Genomic DNA, 21610 nt, shown 5'->3' with positions numbered 1-21610 from the left:
CCCATTTAAAGGAAGGTTTTGCAAATTCTAGGGTTGAATCAAAGTGGCTTATGAACTCTTGCAAATAGAACACTGAACCATCTGGTTAAGACAGGAATTGTTAGTTATAAGTAAAGAAATTTTCTTTTGTTACAACTAATGCTGGTTAGTTTACACATTCAATCCTATCCGCTTCTTTGGTCCCTTTTAAATAAAAATTACTGCTGGCCTAAAAGCTGAACTCTTTTGAATGAATTAGTTGTATGCCAAACGTAAAAATATGTTGATATTATCTCAACAGTTTCAATATTCCAATCATTCCTATTTCAGGCAATCATCATAAGCTTACTGGGCAACGCCATCACTCAATTCAAGAACTATCGCTGCCCGAGGATGAGGCGACACCTTGGTATGTATGCTTCATACTTAATAGAAACATATTTTTTACAAAAATATATTTTGCATGATGCAAAATTTATTTAAGTATGGACATTTGAACATTTGTAATAATTAGTGCTCAACCTAACTCAGGAAAGTGTAAGATATTTATATTTTCAAAATTTTAATTGCTAGCTTTTTTCTCACACATCAGATTTTCAGAAAATATTTTTAAAATAGTTCTGTATTTGTCTGACTAAATCTTCATCTACCCTTTTTAGCACATGTTCTAATGCTTTTCAAACGACTGCTTATTGCTTCGGCAACCATAAAAAAATAACACACTGTTTTTAATAATTGGTTATTAAGCTACTGATTCGGATTGAAAAAATCTTAATTGATTCTGGAAACAAACAATGCTCAGTTTTTAACAGTTAATAAGTGAGTGTTAGTTATCAGTTATAGCTCTAAGTTTCTAATAAGAATATGTTTACAGCTATTCAAATGGCGGATGAGTACTACAGCTCCAAAGACTACGGGAAAGCCTTAACGTAAGTGATCATTCATACTAGGTTTAATATAAGTAAGGAAGTGTGTTCCACCAATAACTGATTAAAGATTCATAATAAAAATTTCAACACTTCAATAGTTTAAAAATTAGCTGTCTGTACCACTCATGTGGCTGGTACCAATTGCTTTTCTCTTCATGTCTGCCCGGAAGCCATTATTACAGCTTTTCTTCTTTTCACTGGCTCGGAGATAGTTACAAAGTTACTCACAAGATATCACCACATAACACAGATATAAACATTTTTTTGCGATTAATCAACATGGGGTTTTGGCTGGGACTGGTATTGCTGGCAGTGGCGGATCCAGCTTTCGATCGAGGGAAGGGCGAGATTAGAGGTGAAGCCCCCCCCCCCACATCGTCACTGTCTCCCGCGGTCATGGCATAATCCTGAATAAGACCCCGTGGTAACAGAACCTCACTATCGTCTTACGCGGCAAAATCATGAACAACTTCCGCTGTCCTGAAGACATTATTATCCATCATCGTTGTCTTCTGCATTCATGACTAAATTCTGATCATCTCCCCACTCCCACAGTCACTGAAACGTCATCATCGTCTTTGCCTTGCGGCTAAATTTTGTTCATTCATTTCCCGGGGTTGTATGGACACCATCATTATCTCCTGTGGTCACGGCAAAACCCTGAATAGCTTCCGCGGTAACCAACACCATCAATGTCATTTGTGATCGCGGCAAAATTATGAACATCTCCTGCGGTCATATAGATATTATCTCCGATCATTGTCATAGTCATCTTGCGCGTTTGCAGCTAAATTCTGATCATCTGCGGCCGTGTAACAATCATCCTCATCTCCCACAGTCTCGGAAACGTCATCATCGTCTTCCACGTTCGCGGCAAAATTTTGGTAATTTTTCGCAGTTGTGTAGACATTGTCACTGTCTCCCGCGGTCATAGCGAACCACAGAATAACCCCCAATGGAACATTAGCATCGTCTTCCACGACCGCGGCAAAATATTGATCATTTCCCACGGTCGTGTGGTCATCTTTATTGTCTCTCGTGGTCACGGCAAAACCCTGAATAAACCCTGCGGTAACTGAACATCATCGCCGTTTTTTGCCAAAATTTTGACATTACATGTCGTAAAAAATATATGCCCCTGAGGGGGTGGGGGGTCCCCCCCTTCACCCCTCCCCATCTGGATCTGCCACTGTTTGCTGGTCTTCTAATCATTTGATTTCTTTTTCTATCAAAATTACAGAAACAATCAAAGAGCTCCCATCAAGACTCCAATCAAAACAGCTAGTCACCCGAAGACATAAAATAAAACAGGCTTTTGGTTTGGAAATAATTCATAAATTTGTCTGCCACAACCAGTATTTTTATCAATGAAGTTGTTAGTATTATTGTTGTGTTGTAGACTGCTGATGCACATGTTGTGGGACTACCGTGCTGAGGCGTGGACCTCACTGCTGACCAGTCTCCTCAGCAAGGCTCTGGCCTGTGCCTACCTCACCGCCTCCCTCAGAGAGTACCTGGACCTTGCTCTGGAGGCTTCTGTCCACTTCCCACACGCTCGCCAGGTCCAAGTTCTTGACAACATTTTGGCAGTTGTCTCAGTAAGTAGCATAAAGCATTCTAATTTCGCTTTTAACAAACTTCCCCCTATCCCTAAGAAGCTATTACCATAAGTAACGAGATAGACCTACACTCAGGACAGATTTAATTATTTCAGGTTGTACTATAACAGTTATTCTCCAAAGCAACTAATTTTTAATTATCCCGGTTGTGGCCCAAAAGCCGAAAGTCTACATTTTTTTCCTAACCCACCCGAAAGGATAAAGTCTGGCCCACAGATTCCCAATGAAGTGACCTAAAACTAAAGTAAAGTATCTGGCAGGTAAAACCTCTCCCCTTATATCCAATGTATTGATTATTAAAATAATAAAGTAATTAAAGTGTAGGAAGAATACAAACACTGAAATAATTTGTTGTCCATTGAAAAATAAAACTAGACCTTTTTAAATGTCTTTCAAAGATCTGGAAATTTGCAAATAATTTGTAGGCAAATGTAGGCTATATTTCTACAGAAATGCATTTAAGTCACAGGATTATTTTACATTGTTGCAGAAATTTACAAAATACTTTGAGGCCGCTTTGTATGTTTTCACAAACAAACAAATTGCTACCTTTTTGTTTTGCACCTTAATTTTTTGTATACTGTAGTTTACTATTTTTACGCATAAAATATGAGAATCTAACAGGTGTATTGCCAGCTTAGTGGTTTGTGTCTAAAACTTTGGTGCGATCGAAAATGAGTTCAATCCCTGGCAAACCTACAAATTTTAATCGGTTTGGATCTTTTTCTCTCAAAAGTGCTTTTGTATTCCTTAAAAATAAAAAATGCCAGTGGCAAGGACACAAAAAAAACTAGGCCTATTGAAAATCATCAGTGTTACCAAGTTAAATTGGGTAAATAGCGTATAACTTGCTAATGTTCAACAAGATGATTATTTCTGTTTGGTAGGGTGGAGTCCCTGAGCCAGAGCCAGACATTGTGTCGGACGAGGCAACCGCCGCTCGTAGCCTGTGGTTGTCCAAGATGACCACCCCATCTCCGCCGCCACACACTGTTGATGTTACCAACATATCCTTTCCGGTAGATTGTAAGGCAAAACTTGTACAGGAGGTTCATGACAGCGTTGATATCCAAGTGCTTATCAGGTAGAGCTTAGAGTAACCTTTTAGTTTTAGAAACGGAATGGACATAGTTAAAAGCCTTTGAAATAGGGTGCTAATGTAAATTACTGATTTGTGTCAAACAGGCCAACTTTTTAACCGAGCAATACTGTTATGACAACTTATTGTAGGCAATAACATCTTTTATGACATCAACTATCTCATTGACAAAATTAAAGAAGAAAATCAAAGTTTATAAAGTTTTATACTCTCTCTAAGTGGCTAATCAAATAAAATGTTCTGTTGGAAAAAATTTAACACAGCTCGTCAATATAGATGGGATTTCTGCTTCAATATCTAAAAGTCTATGGTGTGACTCACAATTTTAATTTTAGGTTAGGATGTTACATTTTTTTAAAATTAACGTTGTTGAATTGAGTCATTGAGAGAGTGCGCTTAAACTATTGATTTCTGTAGAATAGACCAATTTTGTTACCACACCAAACTGAAATGGTATTGTAATCTCAAACTTATTTTAACCACAGCACCAACTAAAGTCCCAAAAATTAAGGGAAAAATTAGAATTCAGACTATAGCACAATCTGTGTCAATCTGCTCCTTTAACTACGTTCTTTTAAACACAAATTGGCAGAAAATGGTAATGTAACAGCTAGTTTCAAGATACTTTTGATATTGCAGGTGTAGGTTTGTAAAACCCGTCCAGTTCTCTCGGCTCAGCGTGTGTGTGAACAATCCAACAGTCAGCTCTGAGTTTGCGATGTGCGACTCGTCCGGAGATCAGCTGCTCTTCCAGCCTGGAGAGGTGAAGAACTTCCTATGCCAGATCACTCCGGACCCGGCAGATGCTGGCAAGGAAATTCAGGTGAGAGCAGAGTAAATCACATTAGGGATAAGCATCGATAACCGATGTTTTTGAAACATCATTGTTTTATGATGATGGGGGCTTTTCCTACTTTGTTTTGTCCTAGGACGCAAGGAACTAGCCTGGAATTGTTTTTAACATTACTTCAGGCTAGACCTAAGGGTTTCAGTATTATCACTTAGATAAAATCCATTAGTGATTTGGCATGATTTGAACCCAGGACCTCAGGGACCGAATTCCCGCACTCCAACAACAGACCAGCTCCCCCTATATTTTTCCTAAATCAAACAAGTTCAAAGAATTTATAATTGATAATAGCTTAACTTTATCATGTTAACAAACTTAATATGTAAATAGTGAACATGAAAAGGTGCAAATATTGTTAAACTATAGATGTCAAAGTCCAAATCTAACATGAAATGTAGAAGACTTTTACTTGACGGTACGGCTCCCTCTAAGATAGTAGATAAGATAACCTCCAAAAGAAGCACAACCATAATCACTAAACTAACATCTATTTGATGAGCAAATGGTTTTTGACTATTTTGAACAAGGTTAAGATACTTTTCAGTGTTAAAAGTTGGGAAATTATCTTACAGATCGGATCAATTCTTTTGGAGATGGGAGAAGAAAACTGTCAGAAAGTCGTTCTTAGATTTACTGGTAGTGAATCTACTAAACACACTCTTCCAGAGTTAAAATATTTCAGGTGAGACCACATTCATTTCAACCTTAATGGTTGTAAATTTGTAAATAGTGAGAATTAACAGTGTTTTAGGTTGTACAATCTGTAAAACAATTTGAAAGCAAGTGCATTCAGTAAGTAATCACTGTCATGTTCTACCTCTTGAAAAAAAGGTCAGTTGCAAATTTAAAATAAAAACATTATAGAATAATTATGTACAACTAATGTATCCATTCAGTTTCTTTTCAAAACAAATGTAAAACCAACTTAAATTCAGTTATTCCTTAAGGTAATCTAAATCTTAACCTAACCTAACTTTACACTTAGGTACAGCAGTCGTGAAGACGCACAGTTTGACCAGTTTTTACCCGCGGTCTCGTTGACACTAATTCAGCCCGAGGCGAAGTTGTCGCTGACCGTGACGCATGATGCGCCAGCCCTGCTTGGCTCGTGGCACCCTCTGGTGGTGCGACTCAACAATCAGGAGTCTGGCGCAGTGACTGGCGCAACATTACACGTGGCTATCAAGTCTACACCCGAGGATCCCACCATTGAGCAGAAAAGTAAGATTGATTTGTTTTGTTATATTAATTTCTGGTATTATTACTCGTAGTAATGTGTATATATGTGTAACTTATGTGTGTAGTAATGTGTCGATACCAAAATTTATCAATTCTTCATGCTAATACAGATACCTGAAAAATGGCTTTGTTGGAGTTAATTTTTGTTATAGCGATTACAGGACCAGAGAGATAAGGACTAAACAGTGGCCTACTAACTGATAGAAAAGATAAGCGTTTTTGGATTTTATCTTCTGTTATAGTGAACTTTTTTTGTCATAGGATGCAGGCACAAGCCCGGGATTGTTTTTCACATTACTTCAGGCTAGATTAGAGGTTGCGGCATTATCACTTAGATAAAATCCATTGGTGATGGCGGGATTTGAACCCAGGCAGGAACCCAAGTCCCGCTTTACCACTAGACCAGTTCGGTACCCCATGTACATTTGCTATAGTGAACTGCAGACAAGTCATATTTAGACTTTTGCAGCATGGCAAGTAATAATTAAGTTTTTAATCGATAAAGTAAGTGAAAACAAACCTAAACTTCCTTTTTAAAAGAATACCATAAAAGTTAATAGCAATCCACTGTGTTTCCAGCCGACATGTGTGAGACTGTGGCCAAAGGGTTGTTATCTCTTCCCTTATCACTGGCTGTAGAGGACATCCCAGCTGGAGAATCAGCTGATAAGACTTTCTACCTAAGACCCCACACACTCACTACTCGCTATCTGTCTGTCTTTGTAAGTGTTCTTCACATCTAAGAACTTGTTGGTTTCTTGTGCTATTGTTTAATTCATTCTACTAGTTATTTCGAAAGTAGACTGAGGACAGTAAGTTTACCTTTGGAGTTCAGTAAAAAAGATTTAGGTAGTAAAAATAGTTTAAAATTTTAATAATCCAGACTCTTCTGTAACGTGGCTTGGTCGCAAATTAATTAATTATTGATCCCTCGAAAAACATGTATATAATTTCATATTCAAGTATGTTACAATATAGAACTAATATATTTTACAGTATTTTAAATGAAATTTTAATTTTATACATTGCTGTACCTATACTCCGTTGAAATGAAATGAAATGAAATGAAATGAAATGAAAATCCTTCTTTATTGAGGCGAACTTAGGACCTAACGGTCCTTTCTTACAGTTAACCTCTAGAAAACTAACAATACTGATAAACATTAACAAAATAAAACAATTAAGATTGAAATAAACAAATAGGTGTAACATTACATAAATGCATTTCCCTAACACACACATACACCCTCTGCTGCACCCAGGCCTAATGCACGCCATCCCGCCACGCCACGGCCATCCGGTTAAGGTAATATTCTTTCAGCGCCACCGTCAGTCGGGATCGGCTTTCTAAGGATTTAATGGGATAAGGTACAGAGTTCCAAAGGCGGCATGCAGTTACTACAAAAGATTTGTTGTAAAGAGTCGTCCTGTGATGAGGAATACGCAGCGTGGACGAGCCAGAGCGAGTATTCCTTGCGCCTCTTTCACGCAAAAATTCAAACTTGTTGGCTAGATAATTTTGAGTTCCAAGATTAATGGCTGAATGAGTAATTGAAAGTATTCGGATTTTTCTGATGTCATCTAATTTCAAAATTGATTCATTTATATAATATGGTGTGACATGATCGTCACATCTAAGATTGAACAAAAATCTAATGCAGTAATTTTGAACACGTAATTTTGTAGCCAAAGCCACAGTCATGTCATTAACCACCGTGTTGCAATAGTTGAAGTGTGGAAATACGAGTGATTTGACCAGTAAGAGTTTAATATGAAACGGTAGGAGTCATTGCATCTTTTTCAGTGTGTGAATGGCTGCAAATACTCTTTTACAAGTATTTACCACCGCGTCAGTCCAGTCTAATGTGCGGTTTAATGTCAAACCAAGACTTTTTACTTTGTCTTGATATGTCAAAGTGGTTCCGTTCACGGTAAGTTTTGGTAAATTGTCTACATCAAGTGTGCTAAGTAACCGTGGGTGACCTATGATGATTGGCTTTGTTTTGTCAGGATTGAGTCTTAGTCCATTCTTTGCTGCCCAGTGAGCAATGTTGTCGATGTCTTGATTCAAGTTTATAGTCTCATTCGTATGACTGACTTTAAAATGAGAGTAGATTTGCAAGTCGTCAGCATAAAAATGAAACTTTACGTGATGTAGTACTGTAGTTATGTCATTTATGTATATTGTGAAAAGCAGTGGACCAAGTATTGAGCCCTGAGGAACTCCACAGGGAACATGTTTCCAGTCGGACGTCAAGTTGTCATGACACACACACTGCTTTCGGCCCTGAAGATATGATCTCATCCATTTTAATGAATTGTCAGAGAATCCTATAAGCTGGAGTTTGGTTAGAAGAATGTTATGGTTTACTGTGTCGAAAGCTTTACTGAAGTCAAATAATGTCAAAACGGTACATTGGCTACGGTCCATAGCAGATCGTATATCATCAGTGATATGAAGCATTGCTGTTTCTGTGCTAAAATATTTACGGAAACCTGACTGAAATTTATTAAGAATATTGTTTTGTGACAGAAAGTCAGACACTTGGGAGTGAACAACTCTTTCTAGGGCTTTAGAGAGAGCAGGAAGAATGCTTATTGGTCTGTAGTCTTGCGGAAGCGATGGGGTTGAGATCTTATTCAAGGGACGGACTAGCGCAGTCTTCCAATTTTCTGGGAAAATGCCCAATCTCAGTGAGGTGTTGAATATGAAAGTTATTGTTGGGAGGAGAGCAAACAAGATACGTTTAATTAAGGAAATTGGGATTCTGTCAGAACCAGTGGCATCAGACGTTATCCGTCTTATAGCCTTCAAAACATCAACCTGCAATACTGGCTTAAAGTTAAATTGGGGAATAGTATTAGGCAATTGACGTAATTTTAACTCAGTTAAATGGTTCTGAACTATTTGACTGTTTTCATGTGATGAGACTGATACGAAATAATTGTTCAAATCATTTAAAGGCATTGATAATGGGACAGAGTCAACTTGCTTTCCAAATCCAAGACGTTTTAGATTTCGCCAGCGAACTGCAGATGATTGCTTTCCTTCAGAAAACAACCTATGAAAATATTGGAGTCGAGAATTGCGTAAACGTTGTTTTACTTGATTTCTAAGCTGGCGATATTGGGCCATAAGCCCCTGATCCCTAGTTCTTTTAGCTCTGCGATGGACTGAGTCCCGCCGAGCCATTAAGCCAATGATCTCATCAGTAATCCAAGGGACGGGGCGACCTTTACTAACTCTACGATTGACAATTGGGGCGTGTTTGTCATATAATTGCAATATGGCTTCATTAAGTGAATCGACCATATCATCAACTGACTCCAGAGAGTGTATGGAGTGCCAAGGGGTTAAATTTACATCAGACAAAAAATTTACTTCATTAAAATTTCGAAAATTTCTGTAAGAGATTAATTTGGGTTTGTGCTTGGGAGCTCTCATACTAAGGGCACAATAAATGAGGTCATGTCGGGAAATTGCAGGGACTGGAAGCTGGCCATGGTGGACTGACAACTCTAAATCACTCAAAATAATAAGGTCTAGTAAGGTATCAGCTTCAGCAGTGTGATGAGTCGGGTCAAGTGGGAGTATCGTCATGTTGCATGAGTCAAATATGTTTGTCAATTGTCTGCAATCGTAACGTCCAGGTTTGAGTAAGTCACAGTTAAAGTCGCCCATGATCAAGACACGACTGTAGCCCGGCATGAGGCGCAAGAGAACACTCTCAAAGTCAGCCAGATGCCCCACTCCCGGAGGGCGGTAACATGCCCCCAAGAGAAGAGCATCCGTACCAGACAAAACAATTTCTAAAAAAATAAATTCGGGTTTTGCCAAGTACTCACCCGGGGACTGGTACAACTGCCTGGCCTGCAATTTCCGTTCTGAATTTCCGTTCACAACATTTTGGCTGTTTTAGAGTAAGAAATCTATTCCCTGCACTTAATCCTGCCTTTAAAACAATAGCTCAACCGCTGAGATTTGACAAAATGTCAATCAGCTGCGACATATACATTTAGCAAAAATAAGTGGTAAGGAACTTCCCATAAAACCGCCTAAATTTTGTAAACAGAGTATAATTTTATTATAGTAGATACATCAATTAATCAACAACAAACTGCACTACTATACTACTGGACAAGAGGGACAAAATACCAAATTCACATATGCACAGTCACCACACACTCATAAAAAAAATGTTCACTCCTAGACTGCAATAATTGTTTAGTGTTATTTTTGACATAACTTTAATACTTTCATCTGAAATGGTGACCATACATTGTCAATCAATGCTCTTCACTCAAGTTTAACTTAAGTAGATTAACACTTAAGTAGATAGCAATAAAGCGTAGCTGGTGCTGTTGACTTTTTGCAATGTCTTTGGCTTTCTTCAATTCACTAATGGTAACTCCAATTCACTAATTTAAGTGGTCTCTTTAAGGTCCTATACCTAAATGTGGCTTACCAGCTGCCAGTTTGAGATGGATAATCGAGATTCTACTACATTTTAAAAGAGTTTACATTTATTTTTATTTTTATTCAGCTAAACAACTTAATCACTAGGATCACTCAATTGTTAAGTTTATTTAAATGCCTTAGACTACTCCGAAAACAGACTTATAATATTAAATTTTTTATGGCCACTCTGCAGGTAACATACGCTTCGCCCCTGGGACAGCAATGCGCTCAGGCAGTGGAGACGAGTGTTGAGGTCAAGAAGGCGTTGGAAGTCAAGTTTTCCTTCCTCTCTACAAGGTGTGAGCCAATCACAAAGCTGTATGCTAGGGAGCCGTTCTTCATTGTTCCGCAGATAGACTGTCACGCTCCCTGCGCTGTCACAGTGCAGAAAACGGAGCTACAATTGGTGAGCGGTTTCATTTTCTGTTTATGAATTATTAGCTTACCCGTTGCATATTGATACTAATAAATGACCACATCAGGGGTATATTTAAGGTGAATCTCTAAAAATAGTTAACACTTGTATAAAACAAATTGGTGAAAATCCACTTTACGCAACCTAATCGCAGGGATATAATAATTATTACTCCAACAATCATCTATTACTTGTCAGTTTTAATAGTATATTTCATCACTAGGGCATTAAGTGACTCTTTTCAACCCAAGCTCCAGTTTCACAACTGAGGCTAAGCCGAGGTCAGAAAACAAGCAAGGGTTACAAACACTTTTTGCCCCTGTGATGAACTATATCTTTTGTCATATTGCAAATTGCAACATTATAAAGGCAAACCAAGTTCAAATCAAAATTTGCATTGTTCGTCAAGCTATTTGTTTATTTCATACTTTCATATGATCTAGATTAGCCTTAAATCACTGGATACCTTATCGTAAAAGGTCCTGGTGGGATAATTTAAAGGCCTTATTAGCTGTAATTAGGTGCTCAACAGCTATAGGCTAGTGCTCTAGATGAGGGGGTGTGTTTATTAGGTAGGGCTTTGGCAAGTAACACATACCATTTAAAAACAAATTCCATCCTCCTCCTCCCTCATCTAAAATGATGTTTACTTCTACCGCATCCACATGCTTGTCTGTGTTACTTTCCTTGCACAGTTAAGAATAAAATTGTAAAGTTTATTTCTTTGTCGTGTTGGCAGGCTGCTGAGGCACAGCTGCAGCAGACGACGTACAAGTGTCAGCTGACAGGTGCTGAGCTAAGAGAGGGGGAGGGAGGGACCTGCATTGCTTGTGTTGTTATCAACAGCCCGTCAGACCAACCTGTCTCTCTCGGCAACTTTGTCATCCATTGGAACAGGTGTGAGGTCATTTATGAACACAGTTTTTTTTCACAGAACTTATGAAAATTGCAGATTTTACTAGAGGGTCATGGAAGACACTGATTTTACTAGGGGAACATGGAAGTCACTGAAAATTCGCTGATTTTAATCTAAAAGACCAGTTTATTTTATTTTATTTTCCATCAAAAATACTAGTTACAATGGGAAGGCAATATATATTTGTTTGTATAAACAGTAATTATGAATTTAGCTTTAAAATTCTGAACATAGGCTTGGGGAGTTACTGGTTGGTCACAACGTAAAATACAATGAAAAAGTATTCAATTATCTTCTGACGTCAGCTGATTATATTTTATACAACTGAATTGTAAAATACATATTCTATGAACATTAGTGGTGCTTCTACTTTTAAAGTAGTTTTGAAGTCCTACTATGTGTAATTTCTAGTCCTCGTCCCCTTGATACCCACAGGCTCTAGTTTGATATAAATGTAAGTATGACCGAAAGAAAAGTTGGAAAAATAGTTATGTCAGCTTTGTTTAACTATTGGTTGGTGTGTTCCCAGGCAAGGTAATGAGGTGAGCTCGCTGGTTGTGGCGTTCCCCAGTGTAACAGTTGAAGACTGTCCTTTACAACTAGAAATGTGCGTGCCAGCACACGGTTGGGTAAGTAACAACAAATTTACACTCTGTGACTTAAACCTGTGGTTCGAGTTTTATTGAGGAAAAATATATTTAACTTGTTGAAATCCCTCAAAATTTAGGTAGGAATTCCCACCAAATTCCTCCTAATGCTTGTGCACAGGGAAGTTAGGTACAAAGGAAACATTCGATGATTCACTTAGGTGGTGTCTAGCTCTAGTTGCTGATGTCCAAGCAAAGTCAAACACCCCTTACTCTCGTCCTTATGCACTACAACACTCACAGTAGAGGAAGACCCTGTGCCCTTTGCGATAGAAATTTCCGCAAAGTGCTCGCCGCTTGGGCACTACATAAGTTACATGAGTTATACATGTGGTTGTAAAATATGTTTTTTGTGAGGCCGGTTCAGAGTCATTTAATTGAATTTTTCGTGATATAAAATATTACCATTGTTATGAATTGTCATTAACATTATCATTACTCAGGAGGAAACAAACTAAACTAGTGGTAGAGTGCAGGACTTCGGCTCGGTCCCAGAGGTTCCGGGTTCAAAAGACTGGGACCGTGGCGTCGTTCTGTAATCCAGCTACTTGGAGGTGTTGAACTGTGGATTTATAGGCATTATCTGTGGATGCGATACTCCTTGGTGTGGATTAACTGCCTCAAAAGTACTACTACTACTACTATGACTATCCACTGTTCTATCCTGATATTTAGACCAATTTGTAAATTACAAGGCCAAAATGTGGTTCATTCCACTATAAACTGTAGGTCCCTTGGTTGCCATTGGCTGTTTGGGCTATTATTAACAATCCTGTCTAAGGAACATGACGGCCTTAGTCAGTAACAAGACTACAAGATCGCGCCACTCATCCTACACCCAACTCCATTCAAACTTGGCTTCAAATACATACCATTGTATGGTCACCTTTTCAATTAAAAGTACTAAAGTATCGATAATGTCGCAACCCCCTCTTGGCCTAGCCTGAAGTAAAATAGAAAACAATTATAGGCTAATACCTATAAAAAGTTATCATTACTTAAACAGCAACAAACACCTAGTTATTGACAGTAGTAGTTAATATGTTTATAACATATGGTAATTGTTCTACATAGTATGTTTTGTGTTATTGTTTTTATATTTTGATTGAGTTTTTGTTAAATTAGAAATAAACAACCTCTTAGAGTTCTCACTGAGAAAAATGTGGCCTGGTTCTGGGATACGCCACAACGAGAAGCATTTAACAAGTTAAAGCAAAAACTGCAAAGAACTCCCGTGCTTCGTTACTATGACCCCAACTCTCCTGTGACTCTCTCTGTGGATTCAAGCAGTTATGCAGTAGGTGCTGTTATGTTACAATCTGGGCAGCCTGTAGCTTATAATTCCAAAGCATTGACCCAATCACAACAGAACTACAGTCAACTTGAAAAAGAGACATTCGCAATACTGACTGCTTGCAAAAGGTTTCATGAGTATGTATGGGGATGCAAGGAGTTGATAATTGAGTCAGATCATAAGCCTTTAGAGGCTATCTTTAAGAAACCGTTGTTTGATGCTCCTCCCAGAATCCAAAGAATGTGTTTGGAAATCTTACCATATCGACCAAGAGTTGTGTACAAGCGGGGTTGTGAGCTTCATCTGGCTGACACCTTGAGTAGAGATTGCTACAATGACAATCAAGATGATGAACCTCACAGCTTCGATATTCAGTTGATAATTCCTATGTCTTCTGATACAGTTTCTCGAATCAGAACTAAAGTTGGAAAATGCACAGAGCTTTCTAAATTGAAGGAAATAATCTTGAATGGATGGCCCGAAGAAAGAAGCACTGTTGATAAGGAATTAGTAAAATATTTCACTTTCAGAGAAGAACTAAGTTGCTATGATGGTCTTTTGTTTAAAGGAAGCCGTTTGATTATACCTGATGAAATGAAACTTGAAGTGTTACAGAATATTCACCGTCCTCACAAATGTGTTCAAAGTTCAATTAATACAGCACGTGACTATGTATTGGATTAATATGGAGAGAGATATTGAACAATATGTAGCAAGGTGCAATGTATGCAGCAAATATCAACGAGATAAACCTCAAGATGTGATCCTTCAAGAAACAGTACCAGTGAGGCCATGGCAGTTCATCGGTGCTGACGTTTTTGAATGTGGAGGTAAAGACTTCTTAGTAGTTGCTGATAGTTACTCAGGATATTTTGAGTGTGAAAGTCTAAGGAACAAAAGTAGCATTACTGTTATTACACACCTAAAAAAGTACTTTGCAACTCATGGTATTCCAGATGAACTAAGAACTGATGGAGGACCATGTTTTGCTTCTATAGAATTCACTAAATTCGTATCCGAATGGAAATTTAATCATAGAATTTCATCTCCTCATTTTCCAAGATCCAATGGGCTGGCGCTCCGCCAAGAAGGGTATGCCCAAGAAGGGAAAAACTTAATTGTCAAGTGTCAAGAAGAACAGTCCGATATTTATCTTGCACTTCTTCATCACCGTAACACACCGAGAGGTAACCTAGGTTCCCCAGTTCAGCGGCTGATGAGTAGGAGGACAAAGACTCTTCTTCCATATACGACCAACCACCTTATTCCGATGGTCATAAAGAATGTTTCAAAACAGCTAGAAAAAATTAAAAGGCGAGAGAAGCTATACGGTGATTGAGGAAGACAGAGCCTGATCAGTTTAAACTCGATGAACCAGTGCTTTTCAGATTCAAACCAAAGTGTTGGCTGAGAGCAAAGATTGTTCAAGTTGGTCCTGAACCACGATCGTACAAAATCCAGACTGGTGATGGACGAGAATACCGAAGAAACTCATGGTTCCTAAGAAGAGACAAGTCATTCAGAATCTCCCATGGTGTGAATAAAGGTCAATCGTCCAGGTCAGAAGAACATAACAATGACTCAGCTCCTGTTGTAAGACGAGGGGAAAGGATTAGAAGAACACCAAATAAATTTGACTTGTGAAGGAGGGATGACAGTAGTAGTTAATATGTTTATAACATATGGTAATTGTTCTACATAGTATGTTTTGTGTTATTGTTTTTATATTTTGATTGAGTTTTTGTTAAATTAGAAATAAACAACCTTTCTTGAGTTCAGTACAATTATTTAATAATTAATCTAATGACAGTTATATGTAAAGTCAATGTAGAATGGACTGAGGTGATCTATGTAGCTTTGTTAACGACTAAGATCAGCTGTTTCTCTAGCCACCATTTACTAAAAATGAAATGATCAAGGACATTTGTTTTTAGTTTCTAGAACGATAGAGCCCTTAACAAATAGTTGACTCTAAAAAATCTAAGTTTTAACACACTATTTGTAAGGCTTCACCGTAGATATCTATGTTTAACCTGGAATCCTCCTTCGCCATAATTGACTAGTTTAATGTTATGTTGTAGGTCAGGACTCCACTGCCAGTTTCGTACTTGGTCTACAACCACACGGATTACCTCATCACTCTCAGTTTAAACATGGAGCCTAGTGAAGCGTTCATGTTTGCCGGCCATAAACAGGTTCGTTAAAGTGTGGATGGTAAAAATATTTTGGATATTTATCGTTTTCTCTTTGTGAATAATTTTTAAATATTTGTTACTCTAAAACTTTTGACTGTGTGACACATACTTTTCTAACAAAATATTCAAACAGTCATTTTTGGAGAGGGGTCAGGTTTAAGCTGGCTTATTTTAAAAAACAATAGAGTTCTTGGTTTTATAGATGGATAAAAAAATTCCATAACCTAACACTAATATTTTGTTCTTGTAGAGGACATCTTCATGAAATAAACTGATGAGAAATGTACAGTAAAATTCCAACAAGGACAACATTTTAGTGTTGTTTTGTGTTGTAACATTTTCTTTTCTATTGTTAGCCACTGGAATCTAATTTTCGCTAGTAAGCTTCTTATATTTGAATTGCATGATTTATTCAACTGTGTGTTTTTTCCGTTACAGATGAAAATGAGCGTACTGCCCCAGTCTTGCCAAAGACTAGAGTACAACTTGTACCCGCTGTTGTCCGGGTTGGTAGCCCTGCCGCAGCTGAAACTCACTGTTCCATCTGAGATAGTAACGGTGCAGCAAGTCAGTGACCTAATCAGTAGAGCTATACCAACACACGTGTACATCATGGTAAGTATCTCTGCAAACTGTTGAACTTCGATCAATTATCAATCAATCAATTATTGAGATGGGGACGCCACCTAGTCATATTTTAACCCAAATATGAGTGAAGGATGAGTGTAGAATGGTGTGTGATGACCTGTGTAGCTTTGTTACTGACTAAGATCAGCGGTTTCATTAGTCAGGATCATTTATTTAAAGCCAAATGATCAGGAACAGCTGGGTCCAGTTTCGAACCATTAAAAAGCTACTAACTTTTCTCAGGATCGAACCGGCGACCTTTTGATTACTAGGCGAGCACTATAACTGTAGATAAACAGATGTGAGTTGGGAAAAATTGTTTTCGGAAGTAAAAAAATGTAAAGGCGTTGTGAACCAGGGAAATAGAGAAAATAAGGATTCAGTAGAACTCCAGCTTTCCAAACTCCAATCATTGGTATCATAAATTATCTGAATCGCCCCAAAAAGAAAAAAATCTACCAGAAAAATTAAGTATGTTGTAAAATGTTACACGTTTTATTGTGTATCAATTGAGTCCACTGGGGCGTGCTTTTTTTTAATTTGTATTTTGTGGCAGGTGATGAATCACCTGCCTAGTGTCACTGTCTTTTGCCAGTGTGACTTGTTATTGAGTATTTATGAGCTCCTTGATTTTTTTCAAAAACTACTATCAGGGTAATGTTAGGAATTTCAGTTGCGATCTTCTGTCAATTCATCTCATTCTTTGCACAAAAAATAGCCCACACCAGTATATATTATAATGATCCTGGCTACTGAAACAGCTGATCTTAGTCAGTGACAAACATCTCACTCCATTCTACTCTCATCTTTCACTCATATTTGGGTTAAAACACGTCCCCGTCTCAATTAATTGATAATTGATTGATATCTTCCTTTGTAGGTAATCACTGTCACTAGCTTATCTATTTACCTAAGACATTCGCTACCGATCACCACATATGCAACGCTGAGATCATTGCCACTGACCGAGGTATACATTTTAATATTACATAGACCGGGTGTCATTTTAACTGTGCACGCAGACCGCGAGCCAGTGATGCAGCAAAGTAAAAAAAAGTTTTGCCAACTATCATATGACGACACTAATCATATCCACAGACCAAGTGCACATGTGCAACAGACATCCCTGTAGACCACTATACATTTATTGTTGTCATGAGAGCCGAAGCCCCCTGACTGCATACCCGGTACCTATCCTTTAGGACATACCCGGGCCCCATGATGTAGGCCGAAGCTTACGCATCAACCTTTAGCACATCATGGGCGGATGACTTAAGGTCATCAGGCTCGCCGGCTGCCGAAGCAGACCCTTCGGAAGGAGGGTTGCCCCTCAATCCTAACCAGGGATTCCGGCTGCTTGTTTAAGCGTCACTCCACCTGGGTTCCACTAGGTCGGGACCTAGAGGTCCATGGTAGAGCGCCCCGACGCATTTAGTGCAAGCAACACTCGGGACCTATCTAATCCCTGACAGGCAGAACCCGCCATCAATAGCCAGGAGGAAGGGGACCATCAGCACGCTGACGGGGGGAACCCCAACCTCCCATTTACACCGCTGCCCAATCGAAACCTTACCCATTGCTGGGAAACCAGAGATAACCAGAGCGATAGATCCCCAGATACCCCTGGCGGGCTCGGACCCAGCACCCGATCTACTTCGTTTGCCCGTCAGACCCAACATCACTGCCAGGCCATCAGGGTTTCCCAAAAGGAGGCAGGTATAGAAGTGGGACCCACCCGGATGAACCTATCCACCAGAGGTGGCGACACCCTTGACTCAATTGAGGTTCCGGGAAGAACCCCCCACACTCAAGATAACCCCTGTAGACCACTGCAGGGAATTCAGGGCCTTCAAATAGAACGTTACGAAAATATAAGCTGTTTAATAACATTGGGACACCGATGCAAATATGTGACGCCAGTCTACTTTAATGTGACCAGTCTATGGGTGGAAACCAACCGTTTCATATGTGCGTCGCTGGTCCATATGAAAATTAATGAAAAATTTTGTACTATTGCGTTAGCAGACGTGTTTGACAGAAAAATGTTGTAATGGTCTTTCTGATGAATTTTTCAACTGGAAAGGTTATTAAAAATTCTTTATTGAAATTGAAGTACATGAATTTTGAAAGTTTTATATAGAGTTAATAATTTATGTAATAAAATTTCTTTAATCAGTGCTGCCTTGCTTGGTGTTGAGATTAAGGGTTTTCTGTCATCCATGCCTTTGGCTAAATTTTGAAATTAATGTTTTGGATGATTAATTATTTTAAGCATTTATACAAATTATATTTTTTCTAGCCTCAAGCCAAGAGCAGAGCTACTTCTACTCCGACTCCGGCTTAGTTGATCTCACAACTGCCTTAGAATTAAGAAGCATTTGTTAGGATATATTTTTTTTTTCTAAAACATATGTTTGAAATGTATGTTTATATTTATTATTAGCTTTGCTCAGTGGTATGAGCCTAAAATAATCAAATAAATTATTAGAAGCTGCTACAAAAACCACTAGTATTACCAATGATTAAGGAATTTTAAATGTGTTTCTATAGTTAATAGCATTACCATTGTATCATACTTTGATTTTATGTATTTATTTATATATTTATTGCAAGACATTCAAAGTATATTTATCTATAAATATTTTCTGTAGAAGACATTCTATGTTCAAAACACAGTAAATTGTCTCTAATTTCATTCTTATAGAGAATCTATATCAATATTCTACATTACTTATTTAATACGCTTTACGCAAGCAGGTTTTTTGTGACAATTACTCCTCCGAAACTACTAAACTGATTGACATGTTTTTGGTGTCTATAGAAAGAGAAAGAGTGTAACGTGAAATTGTGCAGGAAACTTTCTTTTTAGGGAAATAATTAGAGAGTGGGGCCCTGGGGCCCTTTAAAGTTTTGTATTTCTCTATAAGATTAACATGGGAAACTAATATTGTTATGAAACTCCAGCTGTTATCAGATATTAAAAGTGAGAAGAAGAACATATGTTAATTGTAAACAGTCAATAAGTTTGCTAATTCAACAGTTTGCTAAAAACATTAAATTTACTGACTTGGTTGAAATGAAATATTTACTATTTGAATTTGGGTTGGCGTAAATATCACAGTAGAAAAAAGCCAGAGCCTGGATAATTTGATATACCAAAAAGAAAACTGAATTAACACTGTGCTGCATTTCTTAGTAATCATTGAAAGAGCCGATTTGCAAAATATGGAAACATAGGAAAGTTACAGAACACCACCAAGGAGAAGAAATAGAAATAATGTTTTTTTTATTATTTATAATTGTTATTAAGGACAACCTAATGCGGCTAAGAGTAAGGATATTTGTAGAAAACACTAAAAAACAAGATCAGTCTTTGAAAAATGAATGATAAGATATTTACAGGAAATGTGTATTATAAGGATCTGTTATGTACATCATGAGTATTTCCAAAATCTTTGAGTCGAATCTTTTAGTCATCAGAAATTATGACTGTTATTCGTTTTAAAATAAAATAACGCCTGTAATACTTACCAATTGCTCAAATTCGAGTAACAGGTACACTAGTATAAATTAAAGCAACTAGAAATTTGCTCGGCGTGCAGGTCTGCTGTGACAGGCTTATTCATATTTGTATTAAATTCAAAAATCTTTAATTCATGCAACATAATGCTAAATATTTCACATCCTCTTATGCACACGCACACGAGGAGATTTATGTATCTCACTGTTATTCACATTCCTAAACTATGTAATCGTTATGCTATATAAGCGGTTATAGTGACTATTGAAATTTGTAAGAACTTTGTAATTTGTTCCAGTTTTATGATTGTATTTAAGATGAAAATAAATATAATTTGGCTGTTCTTCTATCAAGTTTTTGTTGCAAATAAAATAATTTTCTCCATTCTTTCTTTTTTGTTGGATATCCATGCCGTTGGCAATTTTTCTGAGGAATGACAGGAGAAAGTAGTTAAACGCTTTTAGGGAAAGCATTCCAAAACTATATGTGTTGTGGATGTGATGGGAATTGAACCCGTCCCTCCCGCACTGAAGTCTTGATATGCTAACCACTGGACTAGCCACACACCTACGTCTTAATACGGGACGGTGGCGTTGTCCTGTACTAGGAGCTCCAGCTACTAGGAGGTCACGAATTGTGTATATTTATAGAGATGCACTGTGGATGCGATTCTCCCTGGTGTGGATTAACGTCTGCACTAGTGAGTACTACTACTATCCGCAGTGCTATCCTGATAATTAGACCAATTCGTTAATACCAAGTCAAGAATGTGGTTCGGATTCCACTATAAACTGTAGGTCCCTTAGTTGCCATTAGCTGTTTGGGCTATTAATTAACAGCTGTGTCTAAGGAATATGTCGGCCTTAGTCACTAACAAGACTATAAGATTGTGCCACTCATCCTACACTCATATTTGCGTTAAAATATGCACATAGTGGCGTCCCCATCTTAAATAACTGATAATTGACTGATAAGACCTATTTACGATAAGAATATTAATTTTTTTTGTACAAGCTAGCCTCACTCATCATATTTACTGTGTTGATGACAGTTTCATATGTTAAACTAGAAAAATTAAGGAAGTGATTGTTTTACGGTATTGTTTTTTTGGTATAAACTTTTATTGTAAATATTATTATTTGAAGAAAATAAATATATTTTTGTTTTTGAATTTGTATTTAGTTTCCACTTGAAGGTGTTAAACACGATTGGTGTCTGTATGGATTTCACCATTGACTATATAACACTACAGTGTTATATAGTCAATGATTTCACTTCCCTTTTTTGTTGTACTGTCCATACCAGTGGTGAGTGGTATTTTTAGTGAACGGTTCACACAAATACTTCTGAAAAATATATGTTGACCCAGCCTCTCTCAGACCAAGGTATGCCAATCACCATAGACTACCACAAACCTACCAGTATTTCAAAGTCAACTTAACGGGAACAGGATGAAAGAAAGACCGATTACATTCCTACTCATTGACTGAATTGTCCTCATAGACTTCTAAACCTTTTGTTAAAGTTGAGACTCGTTTTATGTGTTTTTCTTATTGGTTTTGAATGTTGATCAAATATTTTTGTTTTTTGATAGATTTGACTATTATTTTGCTTTAGCCTATTTTTTTGTTACATGATCAAGGAACAAGCAATTAAATGTTTATAATTAGATTGGTTTATTTTGTGAAAATATTTTTAAAATTTTGTAAAAAAACAAGAAACAAAAGTAAATAATAAAACATAAATGTACAGTAAACTTGCCAGAACCTGCCTAGATCCATAAGGAAGTATGTTTTTAATCTGTTAAATATCTTATACAGGG

The 21610-nt window shown here is 37.6% G+C and overlaps 1 protein-coding gene across 1 annotated transcript in view; it reads left to right on the top strand.

Annotated features, from left to right (window-relative positions):
• LOC128993794 (trafficking protein particle complex subunit 11) overlaps positions 1-20877 on the top strand; it is a 29795-nt gene extending 8918 nt beyond the window's left edge. Inside the window, exons 11-24 of the mRNA XM_054417804.1 lie at positions 310-388; positions 854-908; positions 2308-2506; positions 3415-3611; positions 4266-4449; positions 5049-5158; positions 5462-5697; positions 6295-6437; positions 10368-10580; positions 11329-11486; positions 12035-12134; positions 15528-15641; positions 16080-16256; positions 18568-20877. Coding sequence (XP_054273779.1) covers positions 310-388; positions 854-908; positions 2308-2506; positions 3415-3611; positions 4266-4449; positions 5049-5158; positions 5462-5697; positions 6295-6437; positions 10368-10580; positions 11329-11486; positions 12035-12134; positions 15528-15641; positions 16080-16256; positions 18568-18612 — 2010 coding nt within the window. The 3' untranslated portion in view covers positions 18613-20877. The remainder of the gene's footprint in view (positions 1-309; positions 389-853; positions 909-2307; positions 2507-3414; positions 3612-4265; positions 4450-5048; positions 5159-5461; positions 5698-6294; positions 6438-10367; positions 10581-11328; positions 11487-12034; positions 12135-15527; positions 15642-16079; positions 16257-18567) is intronic.
• Positions 20878-21610: the final 733 nt, after the last annotated feature.

The sequence above is a fragment of the Macrosteles quadrilineatus genome, unplaced genomic scaffold (genome assembly GCF_028750875.1).
Source record: "Macrosteles quadrilineatus isolate MER2022 unplaced genomic scaffold, UCM_ALF_1.0 Scaffold_1__1_contigs__length_201487025, whole genome shotgun sequence".
Classification (NCBI taxonomy): Eukaryota; Metazoa; Arthropoda; class Insecta; order Hemiptera; family Cicadellidae; genus Macrosteles; species Macrosteles quadrilineatus.
Note: the sequence above shows the minus strand (reverse complement) of the source record. Positions and strands in the feature narration are given on the sequence as shown.